The 18,733-nt window shown below is 42.4% G+C and overlaps 1 protein-coding gene and 1 long non-coding RNA gene across 3 annotated transcripts in view; one reads left to right on the forward strand and one right to left on the reverse strand.

Annotated features, from left to right (window-relative positions):
* Positions 1–614: 614 nt before the first annotated feature.
* Positions 615–7,908, forward strand: LOC132323196 (uncharacterized). The gene is made up of 2 exons (XR_009485282.1): positions 615–914; positions 4,021–7,908. It is a non-coding gene; the product is annotated as an uncharacterized LOC132323196 (long non-coding RNA).
* Positions 6,547–18,733, reverse strand: part of MAN1A2 (mannosidase alpha class 1A member 2) — a 133,765-nt gene continuing 121,578 nt past the window's right edge. For both annotated transcript variants that reach the window (XM_059838142.1, XM_059838143.1), the window contains 2 exons: positions 13,411–13,526; positions 6,547–10,968 (listed from right to left, as the gene is read on the reverse strand). In XM_059838142.1, coding sequence (XP_059694125.1) covers positions 10,836–10,968; positions 13,411–13,526 — 249 coding nt within the window. In that variant the 3' untranslated portion in view covers positions 6,547–10,835. The remainder of the gene's footprint in view (positions 10,969–13,410; positions 13,527–18,733) is intronic.

An 18,733-nucleotide genomic window follows, 5' to 3' on the forward strand; every position in this document is an offset into this window, starting at 1 on the left:
TGCTTCCCCAGGAACCTTCCCTCAGCCCCCTTAAATGTACTGGCGATGTATTTACAGAGAGGAGGTAGCTCCTTTTACGATGGCCTCGTTTCATTTGAGCTCTCTGCTCCTGGCATTGCTATAAATGAGGGAAAGGAACCAGGACAACTTCCCAGCAGGCGCTGGATCCCCTCTTGCCACAAGCTCTGCGATTAACTGCGAGCAGAGCGGCTCCTGCTGCAGGTCCCAGATCCCCGCTGGGCTCTCCTGCCCGTCAGGGCCCCCGCGCCCCCTCCGGGGCTGTGGGAGCAGCCGGCAGCTCTGCGCGCCAAGCTGGGCATCAGGGGCTGGAGCCAGAGGGCAGAGCTCCCTGATGCACCGGGAAGGTGGGTGGGAAGTGGCCTCGGACACTTCTGGGAGAGGTCCCGGGGTAAGGACCAGATCTGCATTCAGATCTCGCCATCCTGTCCCAGGGAAAGCTGCTTCGGGCGAGGGATGTCCTGGAGCGGCCGCTGGGTGGGGTGAGTGCAGTGTCAACCTGGGGCTTTCCCTGCGGGTCCCCTCCCCGCAGCTCCTGGCCGAGGACACAGCGGGATGGGAGCCCAGGATCAGCACTTGCTCCTCGGGGGCATTTCCTCCTTTTCTTGGCGAGGGAGGAGTGCCCGATCAGCTGCTCGGTAGGACTGCTGCTTTGCTCCGCACAGCTTAGATCCGCTGGCTCTCTTGGTCTGTGCCTCTCGCTGCCACAAGATGGTATCGTCAGCGATGGTTTCCCCTGCTCCGCAAAGCCCAACTTAACATTCCGACTGCGGAGTTTCTGCCTTCACAAAGTCCGAAAAAACACAGTGCAAGGTTGCTGGTGTGGGCTGCCTGCTGCTGGGTACGGGGGATCCAGACAAACAGAGACAAATGATCAAGCCTGATACATCACAGAAGTAAGTATTCATCCCACCTCGCCTCCTGCTAACACTCTTGGCTGTTTTGCAACCCAGGAAAACTCCTCTTACTAGTCAGAATTTCTCAACGTCGCTTTAAGGGAATGACTTGATACATGTATTTTAAGAAAAGGTCTCAGGTTCATTTTCTGAACACTGCTCCAGTGGGAGTGATGCCACGCTTAGCAGTGACAACACAAGAACTACAGCACAGCTGAGATAGTGTCTGGAAGATGCTTCCAAAACTAGAGTGTCACTGTCTAGCTTTTTGTTCCTGTCTGAGAACAAATTGGTTAATGCACTGGAAGTCTGTTGGGTCTCTCTGTACAAGCAGATAAGCAGCACAGGATTTAAAAATCCCTTGAGTTTCTCCCTTGCTTCCTCCCTCCAGCAATCCTGCAGCAAGTAATGGAAGAACCACAGGTGACAGACTCAAGGTCAAGTGTATGAATCCCTTTCAAGTGTATGAATCCCATTCATTCATTTCCACTTTGGTGTGGAAAAATTATTCTGTCCCTATGAAGATCAGTGCAAGAATCCTAAAGTGACTCTGGGGCTCACATTTATATCACAGGGACATTTTACCTGGATGTCCTGGTTTTGAGTGTTATGTTTTGTACCTGGTTACTGTGAGCTATCTCGCTAAAACCAGGATGCTGCCAACTGTTTGAACCAGAGCAGTCAGCAGGATCAATTGCATGGTATGTCTGTGGAACAAAGATCCATGTCTGCTTCACATTTAGGTTGTAAAAAATTAAAAAGTTGTGTTTTCTGAAAAGCAAGTTGCCCTTAAGTATCTGTAGCAATGCTCTGGGTGAGCTTAATGCAGGAGTGCCCACTCTTGATCATTTCATGATGCTGGAACTTCTGCCAGATTGGAAGTTAAGCCAAGTTTTATTTTTGCTTTATTGTTAAGCGTGGTTCTCACCATTCTGAAAAAGAAAAAAAGGTCAGGGCTTGGAAATATTAAACTATGAGTGACACAAAAGCTCAAGATTAAATAAAATCCCACAACTGCAGACATGGAAAAAGATCCTCAAACCCATTATTTAGAAGCAATCTCATAATTCTTGCAGACTGACTCATCAGTTTTTGAAAAATCAGGCTTGTCAAGCAGCTGAAGTACACCCTTTTCCCAACAGGAGCCAGTTAAAATCTCATGGTGCCCACAGAGGTTATAGACCCTCCACATCAGGTGGTTTTTTTTTTCCCTTCAGGAAGAAGGCTCCTCACTGTCACAGCTGATGTCCCACATCACAAAAGGATTTCATCCTTTGTATTGATTTTCTGATCTGTTCAGGGCAGACTGCTGTCCCCCTGTGCCTGGCTGGCTCTGCTCAGCCTCACTGACTCCCCAAACCAGGAACTTTGCACAGGAGTGGGCAAAGGTTCAGCATTTGGGAGACACTGTGAGGGTTTGGCATATGAACCTTAATGTTCAAATGTCACCATTCTGGAAGTCAGTCTGATACCATTATTGAAAACAAACTATGACTTCCAGACTCTGAGCAGACCAGCACCAGAGCACACTCAGCCACATCCTTGCCCTTTTCCAACAGCTCAAGCTGGCAAGAAGTTTCTACTGCAGGAGTAAGAAAAGGATGTGGGCAGAGCATCTTCCTGATGCAGCAAACCAGCATCTGGCACTAAACATAACCTGTTCAGAGGGAACATCTCCAGGGCTACACACTGTGCTCTGTGAAGCCTGGATGTGCTTAACCCATAGATTTCTATTAAGAAATAGCATGAGCAGGATCTGGAGGAAATTTGAGGCAGTATATTGAAAGGTTTTCTTAGAGGACACACTTGAAAAAGGAGCATTTGTGTGTTATTTAAGTTAATAAAAAGTCAGCGTAATGATGTCACCCAGATGTGGCAGTGAATTTTTCTCTGTTGTCACTGAACTCATCAAAGCCTGCTTCACAGCAAAGCAATTAATTCCACAAGTTGATGGCTGGTGTGCATTCAAAGATTTGGAGGATTTTTTTTCCTGTGGAAAATTTCCACTTCAGTTGCAAAATATCTAATGAGAACCTGAAAGCCTAACCTTGCTGTGATACAAGAAGTACAGTGTGGGAGTTTGGCATAAGGTTTAGCAGACTGTAGTACTGGTCTGACAAAAATGGTTGCTCAAGTTACACTGGTTTTAAGATTTGAGCACACTAACAGCAAGAATCTGTGGATTCTTTGAAAAGCATGTGCCTGGCTAAAGTGTACAAAATGCATGACCACGTATCAGTGCAGAGCTAAGAGAACACTTGCAAAAATGCCAGAGAACTGTCAGGGAAATCCCTTGATGTGAACATCAATTAGTGCAGAAATAGCCCACAGGCATAAGGTGCCTCGAGTTTGGGATGCATACCCAAACAAAGGACAAGATGAGCCACCTAGAACTGGATGCAAAAAGGATTTAAATGCATGCAACAGAGAGTATCTTCAGAGATTCTCTCTTGAGGGTACTGTGTAAGAATTACTGCACAAAGGATTCTATTTGCAGACTGTGCCACTCCTTTGTTTTAATATAATATTCTTAGTTACTTGGGTTTTGTTCAGTAACCATCTTTAGATCAAAAGAGATTGGTGTCCCTATGTTGTTAACACTGTGCTCCAACACGCTGCAATCTGTTTCTGATTTCTCCACAGAAAATCCAGTGGTGAAAGGTCATTGGATAACTGTGTTAGAAAACTTAATTGGAAGTCTTTTGGTGAATTCCTATTCATCATTACTCAAACAGCATAGCAAATGTGAATGAGTAACTCCCATCCATGAAGGGCTTTTTGCTTCCTGATTCCATGGCATTTTACACTCGCCCTGCCCTAGAAACAGATAACAGAGCAAAGGAAAGAGCTTTTGTAAATTCAGCCCTAGACTTAGAGATCCCACAGGAGCTCTGGAATGCAGGACAGCAAAGGACCTCCTACATCCTTGATTCAGGTACATGAAACTGCTGGCAAGCACACATCATCCTTTTATTCAGCAGAAAAACATGTTTTCTACTTCTAGGACCTCACTGTCAGAAGTGATTCAGACATTGCAGGTATCAGTTTGTGTGGGGCTTTTGTGCAAGTTTTGTCCTCCAGGAAAAACAGCTTTTCTCTCTCCCAGGCTGACCAACCACTTGATGTGTTGTAGACAGCAGATATCCCCTCTGCCAACCTTCCACTTTGCCAGGCTGAATTCCTCTCACCTGTCCTGACACCAAGTCTCTCTCCATTCCCTGGTAAGCCTCAATCCTCCTGTCTCCTCTGAGACAAGCCCTCCTGAATTCGGGTGACCAGAACCACAGACCACATCTCAGAGGTGTTCACCCATCTCTGCACAGCACTGACATGCTTTTTGTGTCATCAGAAACAGCCTCTCAGTGCATGGATGCCTTGCCAGCACCATGAGGCTCCTTGGCAGAGCTCGCTCTGCTCCCTGACAGCCGCTATTGATTCAATAAGTGACTGGACTAATTCCAGAGAACAGCCCCCCCTCCATGCATGTCCAGGCCTATTAAATACCAAGATAACCACCTATGGCTCAGGAAGCTGCAGATCACTTCAGGGTATGTTTGTGAAGTACCAAAATTCACTTTCCTGCTCTTCTGTTGGAATTTGCTCTTGATTAGAGTTGAGTCAAGATATGAGGTCAGACAGGCCTTAGTTTTGACTCAGCACAACCATTTTAATTTTCACTTGCTTTTTTTCACCCTGCACTGGTGATCTGTGTATTATGGCTGACTGTATGTTCCATTTTTTCTGTTACCCATTTCAGATTGACAACATCCCAGACTACAGTGAAAGGTTTTGCTCCTCATCCCAGGAGGAACAACTTGCATTTTGACTTTTAAAATTTCTTGTCTTCTTCTGTTCCAGGCCTCAGCATTATCTGATCTTCCATTCTCTGTATTGACAATTCTTTCTAGATTTTTCTACAAACAAATTCTTCTTACCATTACAGACAGACATCACACCTGTCACCCGTGACTACTTGGAAACCACCTAAGAGAGCAAACAGTGACACTATTGGTACACATGAACACACAGCGCTTTTCCCTTCCTCCCCAAATTCTTCCCTGAATTTTTACCTGCAAGTAAGTTTGGCTATATGAGTGACTGCTCTTTCTCAAACCATTTCTCATGGGAGTTGGCTCAGCCTGAAATATTGTCAAAAAGACTCTTGCTCTTCATATTACAAAAAAAAAAAAAAAAAAAAAAATAGCAAGCACACCATCACCAACCTTCACACATCCCACACGTGAACCAGCACAGATAGAGTAATGCTTCCTTTCCAAAGCCCACAGAAAGCCCATGACTTTGCACTGAGAGAAGCCAGCTCCCAGAGCTACAAGACAAAGGCTAAAAATAACCCATTAAAGGATTAATTTCAGGATTTTTAAATACAGCTAATTAATATGCATAGGAAAGGCACATGGTCTCCAGGAAGGAGCACACACAACCACAGAGTCTGCAAGGGAAGGGGGGGGGGGTGGGTGACATGCAGGCAGAGCGCCAGTGGAGAGATAAAAGAGGATATTCCCTATATATATCCCTTGGGCAGAGAACATGCAAAAGAACGTCTGTTTCAGAGGAGGTGGAAGCAGAGGCGTGAAGCACTTCACTGTTGAAGAGGCACAGACAATGCAGTGCAACCACAAAGGACAGGACACACCTTGCTAGAGCAAGTGAATCCCAGTGAGGTGGCTCAGGGGCTGAGGACACCACAGGGAGAGCAATGGATGCAAAAGCTGCTGCTTCAGAAGAGATGCTGCAGTTGGGAGCAGCACGAACGCGCCAGTGCAAGAAGCAACGGAGCAACGGCTGGATGAAAAACTGGATCTCAAGGTGGATGGCATGGCAGCACACCAGGGGCCATGGGCTGCACTCAGTTATGGCACTTTGGAGGCAATTTCCTCTTATGATCATTGCATCCTGAAAACAAGGTACCAGGTATGAGCAACACGGGTGACGTCAGACAGAAGGGATTATCTACAGGTAATGTGAATCAGAAAGCAAATCTGGTTACTCACAGGATGTACTGGAAAAAACAGAGCTGTAGCAGCAGTTCCAGAGAATTTCAAGGTACAGGGGGAAAACAAGCTCAGCTGAAGCCACATTCCCTGTGAAAAACACATTATTGGAAACTTTTTCCATTTCCCAGACAGCAGAGGAATGGATGGACAGACTTTATTGCCCAACTCACTGGCTACTGAAGTCTCAAGGAAAGCTGGGGGTTTAACCTGGTGGCTTAATTATTTAGTACCACTGCTTGTCTGCCTGACCCTTTACCCTCATCTAAAAGGATCTTTGAACCTTTTAGCCACTTTCACAGAATATGAGAAATGGAGAGAAATCTCAAACTTTTGTGAGGTTTGGTGGCTTTCACAATGACACCCAGGAAGAGCCTCAAAGTGTTGTGCATGAAGCTGCATCTTGAGAGCCATCTGAGCACTACAGGCACCTGTCAGAAGCAGGTACAGGGGTTTAATTTTGCAACAGGGGGTCCTGATACATGTTTAAGTTGACAAAGTCCTTAGTTGAGCTGCAGGGGAAAGAAAAGCTGCAGCACTATCACACCATTGGAACAGGGTCAGCTTCACACTTCAGCGCTACAGGATGCTGCTTTTGGAGGCAAAGGACAAAAAACACATTCTCTTCACTTAAAGACATTCTTTATTCAATCTTTTTTATATACAATATTATTTTTTAATCTGTAAAAAGTACATATGCAGGATTCCAGGTCAGAGGCAGAAGGTTTCACCATCAGAAGATAGACTTTTGCCCTTTTATTATTTTGGAGGAAAAAAAAAATCTGTCAGTTTTAGACAAAGCAAGAATAAAGGCAGAATGCAAATCCAACTTTCACCAAGCAATTAGGATTAAAGGCAACAATTCACTGTAACAGGTCAGGCTGTCTCCTCTGACTTTGGTGGTTCCCAACTATCCTGGGCAATTACAGAGCAGTTTGTTAGAAGGCGCTGACAGCTGAAGCAGCTCCTGCTTATCATCTCTGCTACAGCTTGCACACAACTTGCAAAAGAGCCTGGGCTTCCTCTTTGTATGGCAACTCAAACTCTTGAGTCAGAAGACTGTTTTCTCAAAATTCAAGGACTGAAAGAGGGATGCTTTACTCAGGGTGAACTGATCTCCCAACTACAGTATGGATCATGAGCTTGCTTTCATTTTTCTCTGGTATCAAGAAGCCTGTTTCTTATTTGTCCCCTTAGCAGGGGCTTAGCAGTGTAAATACCAACAGGGCTTTGCTTAGGGGGTGCACCTGTAATCCTAAAGGAGTGTGTAATTATTGTCACCTTTTAGTACCCAGGCAATATTCAAATCTTGTAAAATGCTGTGGGGGAATATGTCAGTGTTTGGGAGCTGGAACTCACCGATCCACAAATCTGGAGCAAAGAGCTGAAGGAACAGCAAAGGTGTGACTGGCAAATGGAACTACTAGCTCTTCCTTCTACTCCAGGGCACTTGCTATTTTCTATACTTTCCTTGAACATTCAGTTTGAAGGACTATATTGTGCAGCAAAATTACCACTCAGAATATCATCCAAGGTGCTTTTTTTATTTAGAGGACAATGCTAAGAAGTTGACTTCTTGACTGCAGGATATGCACAGCTCCAGGGTTGTTAATGGAAGCTGCAGAAATCTGGCCTCTCTGAAAAGTCAAGCTCTTTTTTGAGGCTTGGATTAGGAAAAGAACCATACATCCTTGTTTTGACTGCATGCAAACAGGAAATAGACAATTTTGGGATTTCCAGGCTCTTGCCCAAATCCAGTGTGCCAGAAATGCACATGATTTTCTGTTTTTTATTTCATTCTGTAAGGGGAAAGGGTATTGTAGAAGTTGTAAAATGGGACAGCTACCTAGAGAAAATGAGGATTGTTTTGTTAGAGAGTACAGTGCAAGACTCAGAAACAGCTAGGACTAAAAAGTCATTTTTGTGCTTAAATTTACACTCTTATCTTCAAGAAAGTAAGACAGCAGCAACAGAATGAAATGGCAACATTCTACTGTACCTTATGTACCCAGAGGGAAAACAGTCTGAACTTTGGGTTGCACATAATGCCATTTTGCAGATCAGAACCTACTTTTCTGTGAAGGATTCAGAAGGAGGGCACATCACTTCAGTTAGAAGTTTCAGTATCTGTGGTGCTTGGTAATAAAGTGTGTACCTCAGCCAGAACCCATAACCTCCAAACTCTGCTTGATCTAGGCAATCTCAGAATGAAATTTATGAAAGACACAGCAATTAGTCCTTAAAATGCATCGTTTTTGATAGACTCTGCACATCATTAGCTTCTGGAGGAAAAGGCCAGCTGGTATTTTAAAGAGTGATGGAGAATAAACTGACTGTTATTGGGGTAACTGGAAAACAAGAAACAAGTGTCCTTTATTTGGTACCTGCTGCTTATCCACACAAAGAAGAAATAGCAGTACTGTACATCTGCTTTGAGAAGAACACCATCCCATAACATGAAATGGCTTAGTCTTCAATTCAGGCATTCCTGTGGCAGCAAGTTAACCCACTGGGATTCATGGAGAAGTTAAATTTGAAGGGTTCCTCTTTAATTCACAAGAGGGGGATGGAGGAGGAGAGGCAAGTTTGCTGTTTCTGGGACTCCTTGACATCTCTCTGAACAGACTGGCAGCCATTCTACACATGCATTTAACATGAGGAATACAGGATGGGTCTATGGGGCAGAAAGTGTTTTTATTATTTTTAATTCTTTCTTTCTTTCTTGTTTTCTAAACAGAAGGGCCTGCTTTTCCTCTTTCTTCTATACACCCAGAGACATGTAGGAGAACAAGGCAATCGAGTGCAGTTTTAAACTAATAACAGTTCTCATAGGATCAGAAAAACAATTTGAAAACACAGCATATCTGAACTTGGGAAAATGAAAAACTACTAGTTCTTCAGTAAGTCACTGAATAATAATTAGAAAAATATATTAATGTGGGGCCAGTAAGAAGAATCCATTTATTAAGCTATTTCTAATTTTAAATAAACAATTACTGAAATCAGCATTATTTACTATACCAATTACTTTATAAGTTCTCAAATTATTTTTAGGATACTGCTGCAAATTACAGTAACAAAGTAACTGGTATGAAGGTACAAACATTGAGACTGAAACTTTTCTCAAGCCCCATGTTTTCTTCCTCTTAAACTAAAGAAACTGTCTGGGAAAAAGCATCTGACAGCATTTTTACTTAGATCATATGATGATTTCTATGTCTAAGTAAGTGACAAACGAAGATTAATTTTGGGGGGAAACTCTACAGTCAGATGCATTATAATATGATAAGGAGCAAAGTCTTTTTATAAAAAACTTCATTTAAAAACATTTTTGAGGAGGGAAAATAGCACTCACTCCCTTTAAATCTGTTGCTGTACTGCTGTAGCTCACTAAAGAGTTCTCCCACTTGCTTCAGTACAAAAACATCATCAAGATTTTTTAAAGACTGAACCTGTGCACGAATTAGGAGGGAAACCTGCACCTAAAGGCTGTTTGTCAGCAAAGGGGCCAGTCACCATGGCAAAAAGATTTGAGAGCTCTATAGGGGAATAAAAAGAATAGTTTGAGCTGTAAGGGTTCTGAATAACAGTAAAAGAGATTGAGGAAGACAAAACTGAAAACATAAAAAATCTGGAAGGATGAAACTTTTTCTAGCAAATAAATGAAAATTGAAAAAGACTCCATTTAAGGATACTATCCAGCCCAGCCATGAAGCACTTGAAAATACCCTATGCATTTAGCAGCATCATAAATTAATGAAAAAGAGACTCTTCAGTTTCTTTTTCCAGTCACACATGAGAGATATCAGGATGCTTCCAAAAATCATGCTGGATTTGTACTGGAGCACCCAGAAGAAAAGCAAGTTTTATAAAGTAAATCAAAGGCAGTTTTAGGCTTCTGTCAGACACCCATATACCTGCAGAGAAGATTCTGTGAATAGAATCCAAAGAATGAAATGTAACAGATTGTGTACAAAAACACAGAGCAACAAGCTCTCACTGCTTAGCTCAAGGGGAGCTCCTTTTAGTTCCCTACACTGTATCCTCCTATATAAATCATGAAATAGTTATGCTCATGCTGTCATCTCTGTTTATTTAGCTAAAAGAACCAGGACTAAGAGGAGAATGGTTTTTTTCATGTGACATAATTTGTGAGGAAGGGAAACTTAGGCTCCTTCCTACTCCTGTGATGTGCTCCAGACTCTGCCTGAGCTTGCCAAATGAACTAAGCCCACTCTGCTGACAGTGAACTACAAACCAAATTTTTTTTCTTTTTGGTTATAAGCATTATTTTGAAAAGGGAAAATGAGGAGGCAATACTTTTTGTACTTTAGGTCTAACAGATAAGAGGCTCTGAGAATGGCTGCCAATCTGGACAGATGCTCCTTAGAAAATTCAGACAGGTACAGAAAGAAATTCAAATCCTGATGCTGCTGGTGCAGTGGTGTTGCTTTGTTCATGCCATCATAAAAAATTTTGAAAAGAAAAAAAGAAAGGAAAAGAAAACCTAGGTATTTGGAACCCACCCAATCTGAAGAGGTGACTGTGTGTTGTTCCTTGCAACAGCAAGCAGCAAGTTCCTCTCCCTGGATGGGAAAGCCTTTTCTTTCTTATTAGTGCTGCTGCATTAATATTATCTGTAGATTCCATGTCTTGCCAGGGTTCAAAGCGTGTGAAGTCTCCGTCCTGCAAAAATCACACTCACGTGTTTTGGTCATGTATAAAACAGAACTTTTAACTTATTCATATGTTGAAGAGCTTCGTTTCCCATGCCAATACTTGCTTGACTCGGGGGTCTAGGTTTACCAAGTGTCTGTCTGTCTGTCTCCCCTCCTGCTAAAGTCTCAAGTGGTCCATGTAAACAAAACAGAGCTGAAAACAGTCTCTCTTCCTCTTCATAGAGCTGTTTTTATCGATATGCAGGATTTCCTGACAGTGTGGTGTTGGCTAAATGTAAAACAGGCAGAGGATGAGCTTCTGTGTTAAAAACCCAGTTGTCTAATGGTAGAAGATCATCGTTGGAGAAAAGCAGATACAAATACCTGGACAAAAAGGCAGAGATGAAAAACATGGGTATTAAAGCAGAGCACAGGCAGGCAGGAGCAACAGACCATATTCAGTCCTCACAGTTCAGCAACTACAGCAATAAACAAATTACTTGCTTTCAATCTTTGTACAGCACACACACAGCCTTCCCTATTGTGATGATCTGAAGTCATTTTTATTGTGATCAAGCCCTTCAATGAAAAGTTGTTATAAAGACAACATTTTAATCTTTGCAAGAAACTTTTGTTTTTCGAGTCTCCCTTCAAAGACCTGCAATGTAAAACAAACATCAAGACATCAACTACAAGTATTTGGGGGACAGGAAAGCAGAGGAGTTGTCAAAAAGCTTTTCTTAATGAAGTGAACCCACATGGAAATGACTAACCCTCCTTAATCCAAACCAAAGATTTTGTGGCAGCACAAGAGAAGCTATTCAACCATGGCAGGTATCTGATTTGTCATCACCGTTCTGGAAGCTGGTTCAGCTTCTGGTGAGAAGAAATGGGACAACAGATTGTGCAGAGGGATTTCACAGATGTTGTACATTGTAACACAATGCAGAGGACATGAAGCATGTAACAAAATAAGGATTACTGGACATATGAAGAGAAAAAGTTTTTGTTGTTCCTTTTTTCTTAATGCACACTTTTGAATGTGGCTGTGCTGTAACTCTGTAGGACATACTGGTAGTAGGGATCTGTCAGAGTTTCCTAACACAGCAGCTAAAACTCAAACCACATTTCCCTTGTTACAGAACACCTGGCTGTGTGCTGGGAGTGCAAGCACAACAGCGTGGCTGTACAGGATCTCTCATCTCCTGCTTGCTTTCCTGCCATCCAGAAAAAGACAGCTTTGCTGCACTGACAAGGAAAGGGTGTCATTCCCATTAGTGGACTCTGCCCCATCCAGAATGCACACACTTGTTCTGCTGCTCCTTCGCTCTCTCTCCACTGGGAGTGTCTGCTCCTTTCAGCCTGACCAATTCTTCTGCTGCCTTTATTTGCCAGCTCTATCCACAATCCAGGCAGCAGAGCCCTAATTTTTCTTTCCTTCCTCATCTATTCATGGTTTACAGATAAAAATTTCTTGCAGAGATGATTCAGTTTTGTCACACATATTTCGTCTCCTTCTCCACACTCTTCATTTGTCTTTAAAGCATCAGGCCTTTCCTTTCCTCGATACTCCTGCCTCGCTCTCTCCTGCTGCAGCTCTCCAAGCTCTTTCTCACCACAGCAGCAATATTTCATCTTACTCAAACTCACCTTCCTCATTTGATTCACACTTTTCCTTTGAATAACTTAAGAAACCTATTTCTCCATCTTGGTCCTTCCCACTCAACAGGTACCTTCATGCCAGGTACTGCTCAAAACTCTCAAATTTGCTGTGTATGTCTGATGAATTGAAGTATCCAAGCAGCAAGAAAGCATATTTGGGACAGTCACCAAATGTGAATTTGAGAGGAACGAATATGCAGAAGTAATCATCAATAGCAGAAAAAACTACAGCAGGTATTGCTTAAGGCATATTTTATGCCCCTCTTCTGAGGAACACCTTTGTTTTTCTCATGACATCACACCAAACCTTTCCATCTTTATTTTCATTCGGGCTATCTCATTGTGAAACCGGTTTCTGGTCTGGGCTATGCCAATTGCATCAACGTCAAAAACATCTAATATCCAGCTCTTCAATAAGCCTTCATTTTGTTCCACAAGCAGGAAACGCTCAAAGCAAAAGTCAGTAAAAATTACTGAGTTCTTTCCTAGAACCGCCTATCTGCAATGCTTGCACTGCAGTATAACCAGTTACTGAATGATGCATCAGTGAATTTTCAGATCTTGTGATTATTTAAGATGCAGACAGGATTCTGGTGATACATCAAAAGTCAGCCTTGCCACCACACAAGTCCCTTAGGAGCAGATTTCATTCTCTTATTTGGCTTTTATAGGCAGATCAATCATATACCATCAGCTCCTGGAGAGGTACTGTTTCTCTGACCTGACCTGTTTGAAACTGCTGCCTCTCTCTTTGGGATCACTGCTTTTAGTCTCCAGAAAATGAACTTGAAGGAGTAAGTGAAATAAAATTAAAGAAGACAATAGAGGACGTAGCAGTGGCTGACTTCCTTTTTATAATGGTAACACGAGGCAGCAAAGTATTGGGATTACCTGGAGGAATTTGGTAAGGAGCCAGCAGAAGGATAGAATAGCCACACTGTGCCCTTAGACACAATGAACTCGGAGTCCCTTTTTTCCCAGTGAAACATGCTGTGATCCCTGAATTAGACACAAAACCTGCCATTTTCAGGACCTGCTTTCTGTTCCATTTGGTGCTCCTAATACTCAAAATCAGTCTTTGTCTCCTTTTAGCTACCTGTGGAGCATCTTCTAGAATTTAGATGTGAGTTTTTACAGAAAGATGCAGAAGTGAAAAGGACTTACTTCAAAGTTTCAGCAAGGAAAAAGCTCTGCTGTACATCATCATATGTAGGAGATGAGGAATACACATCCTTGACACCAGAAAAGCCACCACTAACTCGGCAATACTTGTCAATTGCCTGCAAAAAGGAAGGGAAAAGACACAGAGAATTTAACTGTAGAACAAAATTTGGAAATTTTAAAGCATCGAGCTTGATCAACAAAGCAGGTGGTTTTTTTGTGCTGCATTTTTCTGCTGTGAATCTCTTTGTTGAAGGATGCTATGGACATTAACAGTTTGTGCTAAAATAAAGAAAAATAGACTGGACACATACAGAAGTAGCATCCTTTTAGTGTTATTAATGACACCACATTTGGCAAACTGCTACATGCTAAGAAAGTATTCTGGGGAAGAACACTTTCTTTCCTGGGTATTTACTGTTGGCTGATATTGATGACATGACAAGGACTCCGTAGACTTTTTTTCTGAGCTCATGCAGTTCCTCATCAATGACATTGGGTAGAACATCCATCAGTCAAATCAATGGAATAAGTGCTGTGATGTGCACAGGAAGGTAACAAACCCTGGAAGAGTCTGAAGAGTTATAGGAATTCTTTTACTGGTAGACAGTCACGAAGACTTACTGAAAGTAGAAATAAAATACTGTACTCATCTTTATGGACTGTTGATTCCATCCTGTAAACTCTTCCAGCTGCTGCTTTCTCCCCTCATCTCCTTCTCCTGCCTATGCTATTTTCTGTTTCCTGTTTACACAGCTGAAACTCAAGTCAGCTTGCATGCTGGACTGCAGCAGAGCTCTTTACCTTTAAAGCATGGAGTTAAAATCCATGCACATTCCATGAAGGAAGGGGCCGATGGATTCTCCCCCTCCCCAGCTCCAACACAGTACTGTGAAAAGCACAATGGAAGAGGAGGAGACTGGAAAGAAAGCGTTAGTAGCTCAGAGCACCTCTCGCCTACACTTTCATTATTCCACTCGCATGCACGACCTTACAGCACACAAGGATATCAGCCATTAAAACTGGTTCTGAAGAAACAACTCTGAAATGATTCACAGGTTATTTGTGCTTCCCTGCTGCTTTGACTGTGCTTCCTCAGCAGATACCAACTCTTTTAATAGATTCATGCAGGGACAGAAAAGAAGCAGGCATGAAGGAAAATGTTTGTCTCGGGATGTCTGTCATTATCAACAACTGAACACAGCCACCTGTAGCTCAGCAATCTATGATTCAGCCCCATAGCCTTGTGTGAAGCTCCTCTCCACATGGTGCTTTAGGCCCACATTTCTGTTAATTCTGATTTTTGCTAGTTATACTCAGCAGAAGCTGAAGGGAGTCAAGGCAGGGGAGAAAACAAGTTGTGAATGATGCCCTTTTTATGCAGAGAACAAAGATTAAATCAAAACTAAGTCTTCAAGGACCTCAGTATTGCCTTTGCATACTAGAAATACTGGGAGACAGAGAGGAATTTTCCACTGGACAAATGGACAAACAATGTCAGCAGATGCTGTCACTGAAATCAGGAGGAAAAGCGAAAAGTTGAGCAGGATACCCAGGGCAGTAAGTCACAGCACAGCAGGTACTACAGCTCACCTCCTCCTAGAACATACTCTTACCCTGTGAAAATCTGAGACTGTTCACAGACCAAAGAATAATCCAGACTGTACAAAGTTCTTTCAAGTTTCTAAAAAGCAAGGTTTTAGAAAAGCAAGTGGAGAGACTGGCAAAAAGATGTTATTGGAATGGCTGTGGCTGTAGAGTCTGAACTTCTGCCAAGAAAGGTACAGTCTTTCCTGGCAAAATCTAATTACTGTAATTCCTTATCTCAAGCACAGCTTTCTCCAAGTTTGGATGGAAACACTCCATTTTTTTTGGGGACTTGAGTCTAAAAGGAGAAAGTGTCTGGATGAATTACTTTCAGATTTGGTTACTGGTGCAGGAGAGGGGCTACACTGAGACTACTCCCATGGTGAGAGCTGGGTGGACCAGGATTTCTCTACAGTGAAGAGAAAGGTATATGTGACACATCTAACCCAACAGCACCAAATGCATGACAATCTCTTAGTCTGCACGCTCTTGCACAACAACAGTGATGCTAGCTACCACATGGCAGCCAAACAACAACATCAACAACACAAACAACCCCAACACCACTCTCTCCACACAAAATGAAACCACACCAACCAACCAAACCAACAAAAAGGGAAAAAAATTAATTGCGTAGCTTCTGAAGAAATAATGCATATGCTGTTTACAGAACCATTTGCATATTCCTCCCCAGAACTCCTACAGCCACCAGGTAGGTGTTATATGAATAAACAAGAGCCAAAGCACTTTTGCTTTACAGGCAGAAAATGAATTGCCTGCTCTTAGCACTATTCCCTTTTATAATAAAGCAGAACATGACCTTGTGTCTGCTCTGAAGCACGGCAAGATGGAGGAGGAAGCCCCAGTGTTTACAACTCCTACCAGAATTCCCAGCATACAGCCTAATCAGGACTCTGGTCAACCAGTCAGCAGCCTTGATGCTGTCTGCCATAGCCTAGACAGGAGAAACCTGCTAGTGACTGTGGCAAAATGAAAACAAGGAATACATGATACCATTGTAAGAGACAAAACTTGCTTATTTTGGAAACTGTAGCTAATGGATAGCACTGAGATCCTCCTCTGTGCTGTAGAGGTCACATATTTCGGTAACTAAGTGCAAAACTGGTGAAGCCAGCAGGACTACAAGCCTAGAGAGAGAATATCAACTTTTTTTTTCCTTACAGTTACCAAGTAACCTTGAATCTTCAGAAATTTCTCCTTGGAAAGGCAGACTTGTGTTCAGAATAGGCAAAGGATTTACCCTAGCTGATCAGAGTTCTACATAATACAGGGAGTATTGAACTGCACAGGAAAAAAGCCTCTGAAAGATTGCTTTACAGCTATTCATCCAAATAGAAAATTTTACAACATGAACAAATCACTTGTCCTTGATTCCGAGCTGTACAGAACTTCAGGACACTGTCTGAAACACTTGGTGCCACAGACAAGCTGCTTAAATGCCACCTGAAAGTCTCAGTGTTCTGTCTTCACACCGACCTCAGAGCACTTGGTGTAGTGGCATCTGATTTGCCACCCAGATACACTTTCACTCCAGAGCTGAAGACCAGTCTCCCTGATAAAACAATGCTTAATTTATTGCACCATAGAATACAGGGAAGCTCCAAGATGATTGGAAGGGTATTAAGGTAATATTGCTACCATTATGAGGCACTGGCAGACTGAATAATTTTAGGATGGCATACCTGATGTTAGTTCCAGTCACTTACAGACACATGGGTGTGTATATATATATATATATATATATTTTTTTTTAAGAATTAGAGGATAACTGACACCAATCAGCATGGTTTTATAGAAAACTATCTTGGTCATAAGCTTGATTTCATTCTTTGAGAGCTACAAATTTGATAAATAAAGGTAACTGCAAAGCTGTAATAAACTTAAAAGCTTTTAAGGCAATTGACATAGTATTTAAGATGTTATGAGAAGACAAGGCAGCACTATACCATAAAAATATAATTCAATTTAAAATTGACTGACAGTGCTCTAAGAAAGAACTGGCAATGAAAAATCATCAGAAAATAGAGCTGCTTCTCAGAGAGATCCACAAGGAGCAGTCTGAAGTTTTATCAAGCACTGCAACACCGCTGCTGGCTAAAATGACATATGTAAATAACAGCAGCCAGTGTAATCTGCTGGTAACTGGGTGCCAAACAAAATGAGTTTCATAAAACCAGGCACATAATCCTAAATCTAGTCATCAAGACTGTGAAACTGCAGACCCAGGCTAGCCTGCAAGGTAGAGACAACCTTTGGAATGCAGAGACAATTCAAAGACTTCCATGGCCACGTAAGACAGTTCAGTCTGAGTTCCTGTCAGGACGTTGCTTATTATAATCTATGAAAATTCTCTGGAAAGAAAACATGGGGGAAAGGACATTTTAAAATGGCATTGGAAGTCACAGGAAAAGCCAGTGATTGAGAGCTGAAACTAGGCAAATTCAAATGGGAAATAAAACATGGGGTTTTTTAACACCAAGAATAAATAAGTAATGGAATAAACTACAAGAAGTAGTGGATTTAGTACTTTCCTTTATTCAAATACAGAATAGAACAGGAGAATATTCAACAGTATACTCCTGCCAAATACGTGTGTCTCAACTCAAAAGTGACACAAAGTGAAATTTCAGTGCCTATAACATACAGGGAGGTCAACATGAACCTAAGTTCTTTGGAAATAAAATCTGATGTGCTTCTAGATTGGACCCCAGCTCCCTCAGTTTCTCTGAGGGTGTTTTTTGTGGCATATGTGACTTTTCTTGACTGTGCCAACAACATGCCCATAAAAACTGTGCCAGTTTCTTCACCAGCTGTCATACTCACAGCTTCCAACCCACGAAACTGTGAAACCATATTTCTTTTACCTCCAACTTATGTCTGGCTCTTTTCTGTCTACTCTTCTTCTCTAAGTAGAATCACAGAATGGCTTGGGTTGAAAAGGACCTCAAAGATCATCTATAGAGTTCCAACCCCACTGCCTTGGGTAGGGATGCCACTCATTAGAACAGGATGCTCAGGGCTCCATCCAACCTGATCTTGAACACTTACATCCATTAGCTTCTCTGGGCAACCTGTTCCAGTGCCTCACCACGCTCTCAATAAAGAATTTCTTTCTAACATCTAATATAAATCTGTTCTTTCAGTTTAAAACAATTGCCTTTTGTCCTGTCACTATCTGCCCACATAAAAAACACCATCTTGCTTCTTTTAATAAGCCCTCTTTAGGTACTAGAAGGCTGCAATGAGGTCCCCCTGGAGCCTTCCCTTCCTCAGGCTGAACAACCCCAGGTCTCTCTCAGCCTGTCTTTGTAGGAGAGGTGCTCCCACCCTTGGATTATATTTGTGTCCCTTCCTGGAACCTGCTCTAAAAGGTCCACATCGTTCTTGTGCTGAGGACCCCAGATCTGGGTGCAGCTGAGGTCTGATGAGGACAGAGAGCTATAGGTCTTTCTACTCCACCTTACTATCAATCCCCAATTTGCCTGAAGTTAGCCCCAGCTTCAGGTCTTGGCTATTTATTTTCACTGTTAATAGAAGCTCTGATGAACTCAGCAGCCTCTGTGGTGCAGTCCTACTTAGTGAGATACACAAGTCCACAACTCTTAATTGAACCCTTCATTCACACAGCTCAGATTAGTAATTGGCTTTACATGCCTATTGTGAAATGGTGGCTCTTACTGCTTTCAAATAATTAGCCTGAAAAGGATTTTAGTAATTT

This window comes from Haemorhous mexicanus, chromosome 2 (assembly GCF_027477595.1).
Source record: "Haemorhous mexicanus isolate bHaeMex1 chromosome 2, bHaeMex1.pri, whole genome shotgun sequence".
Lineage (NCBI taxonomy): Eukaryota > Metazoa > Chordata > Aves > Passeriformes > Fringillidae > Haemorhous > Haemorhous mexicanus.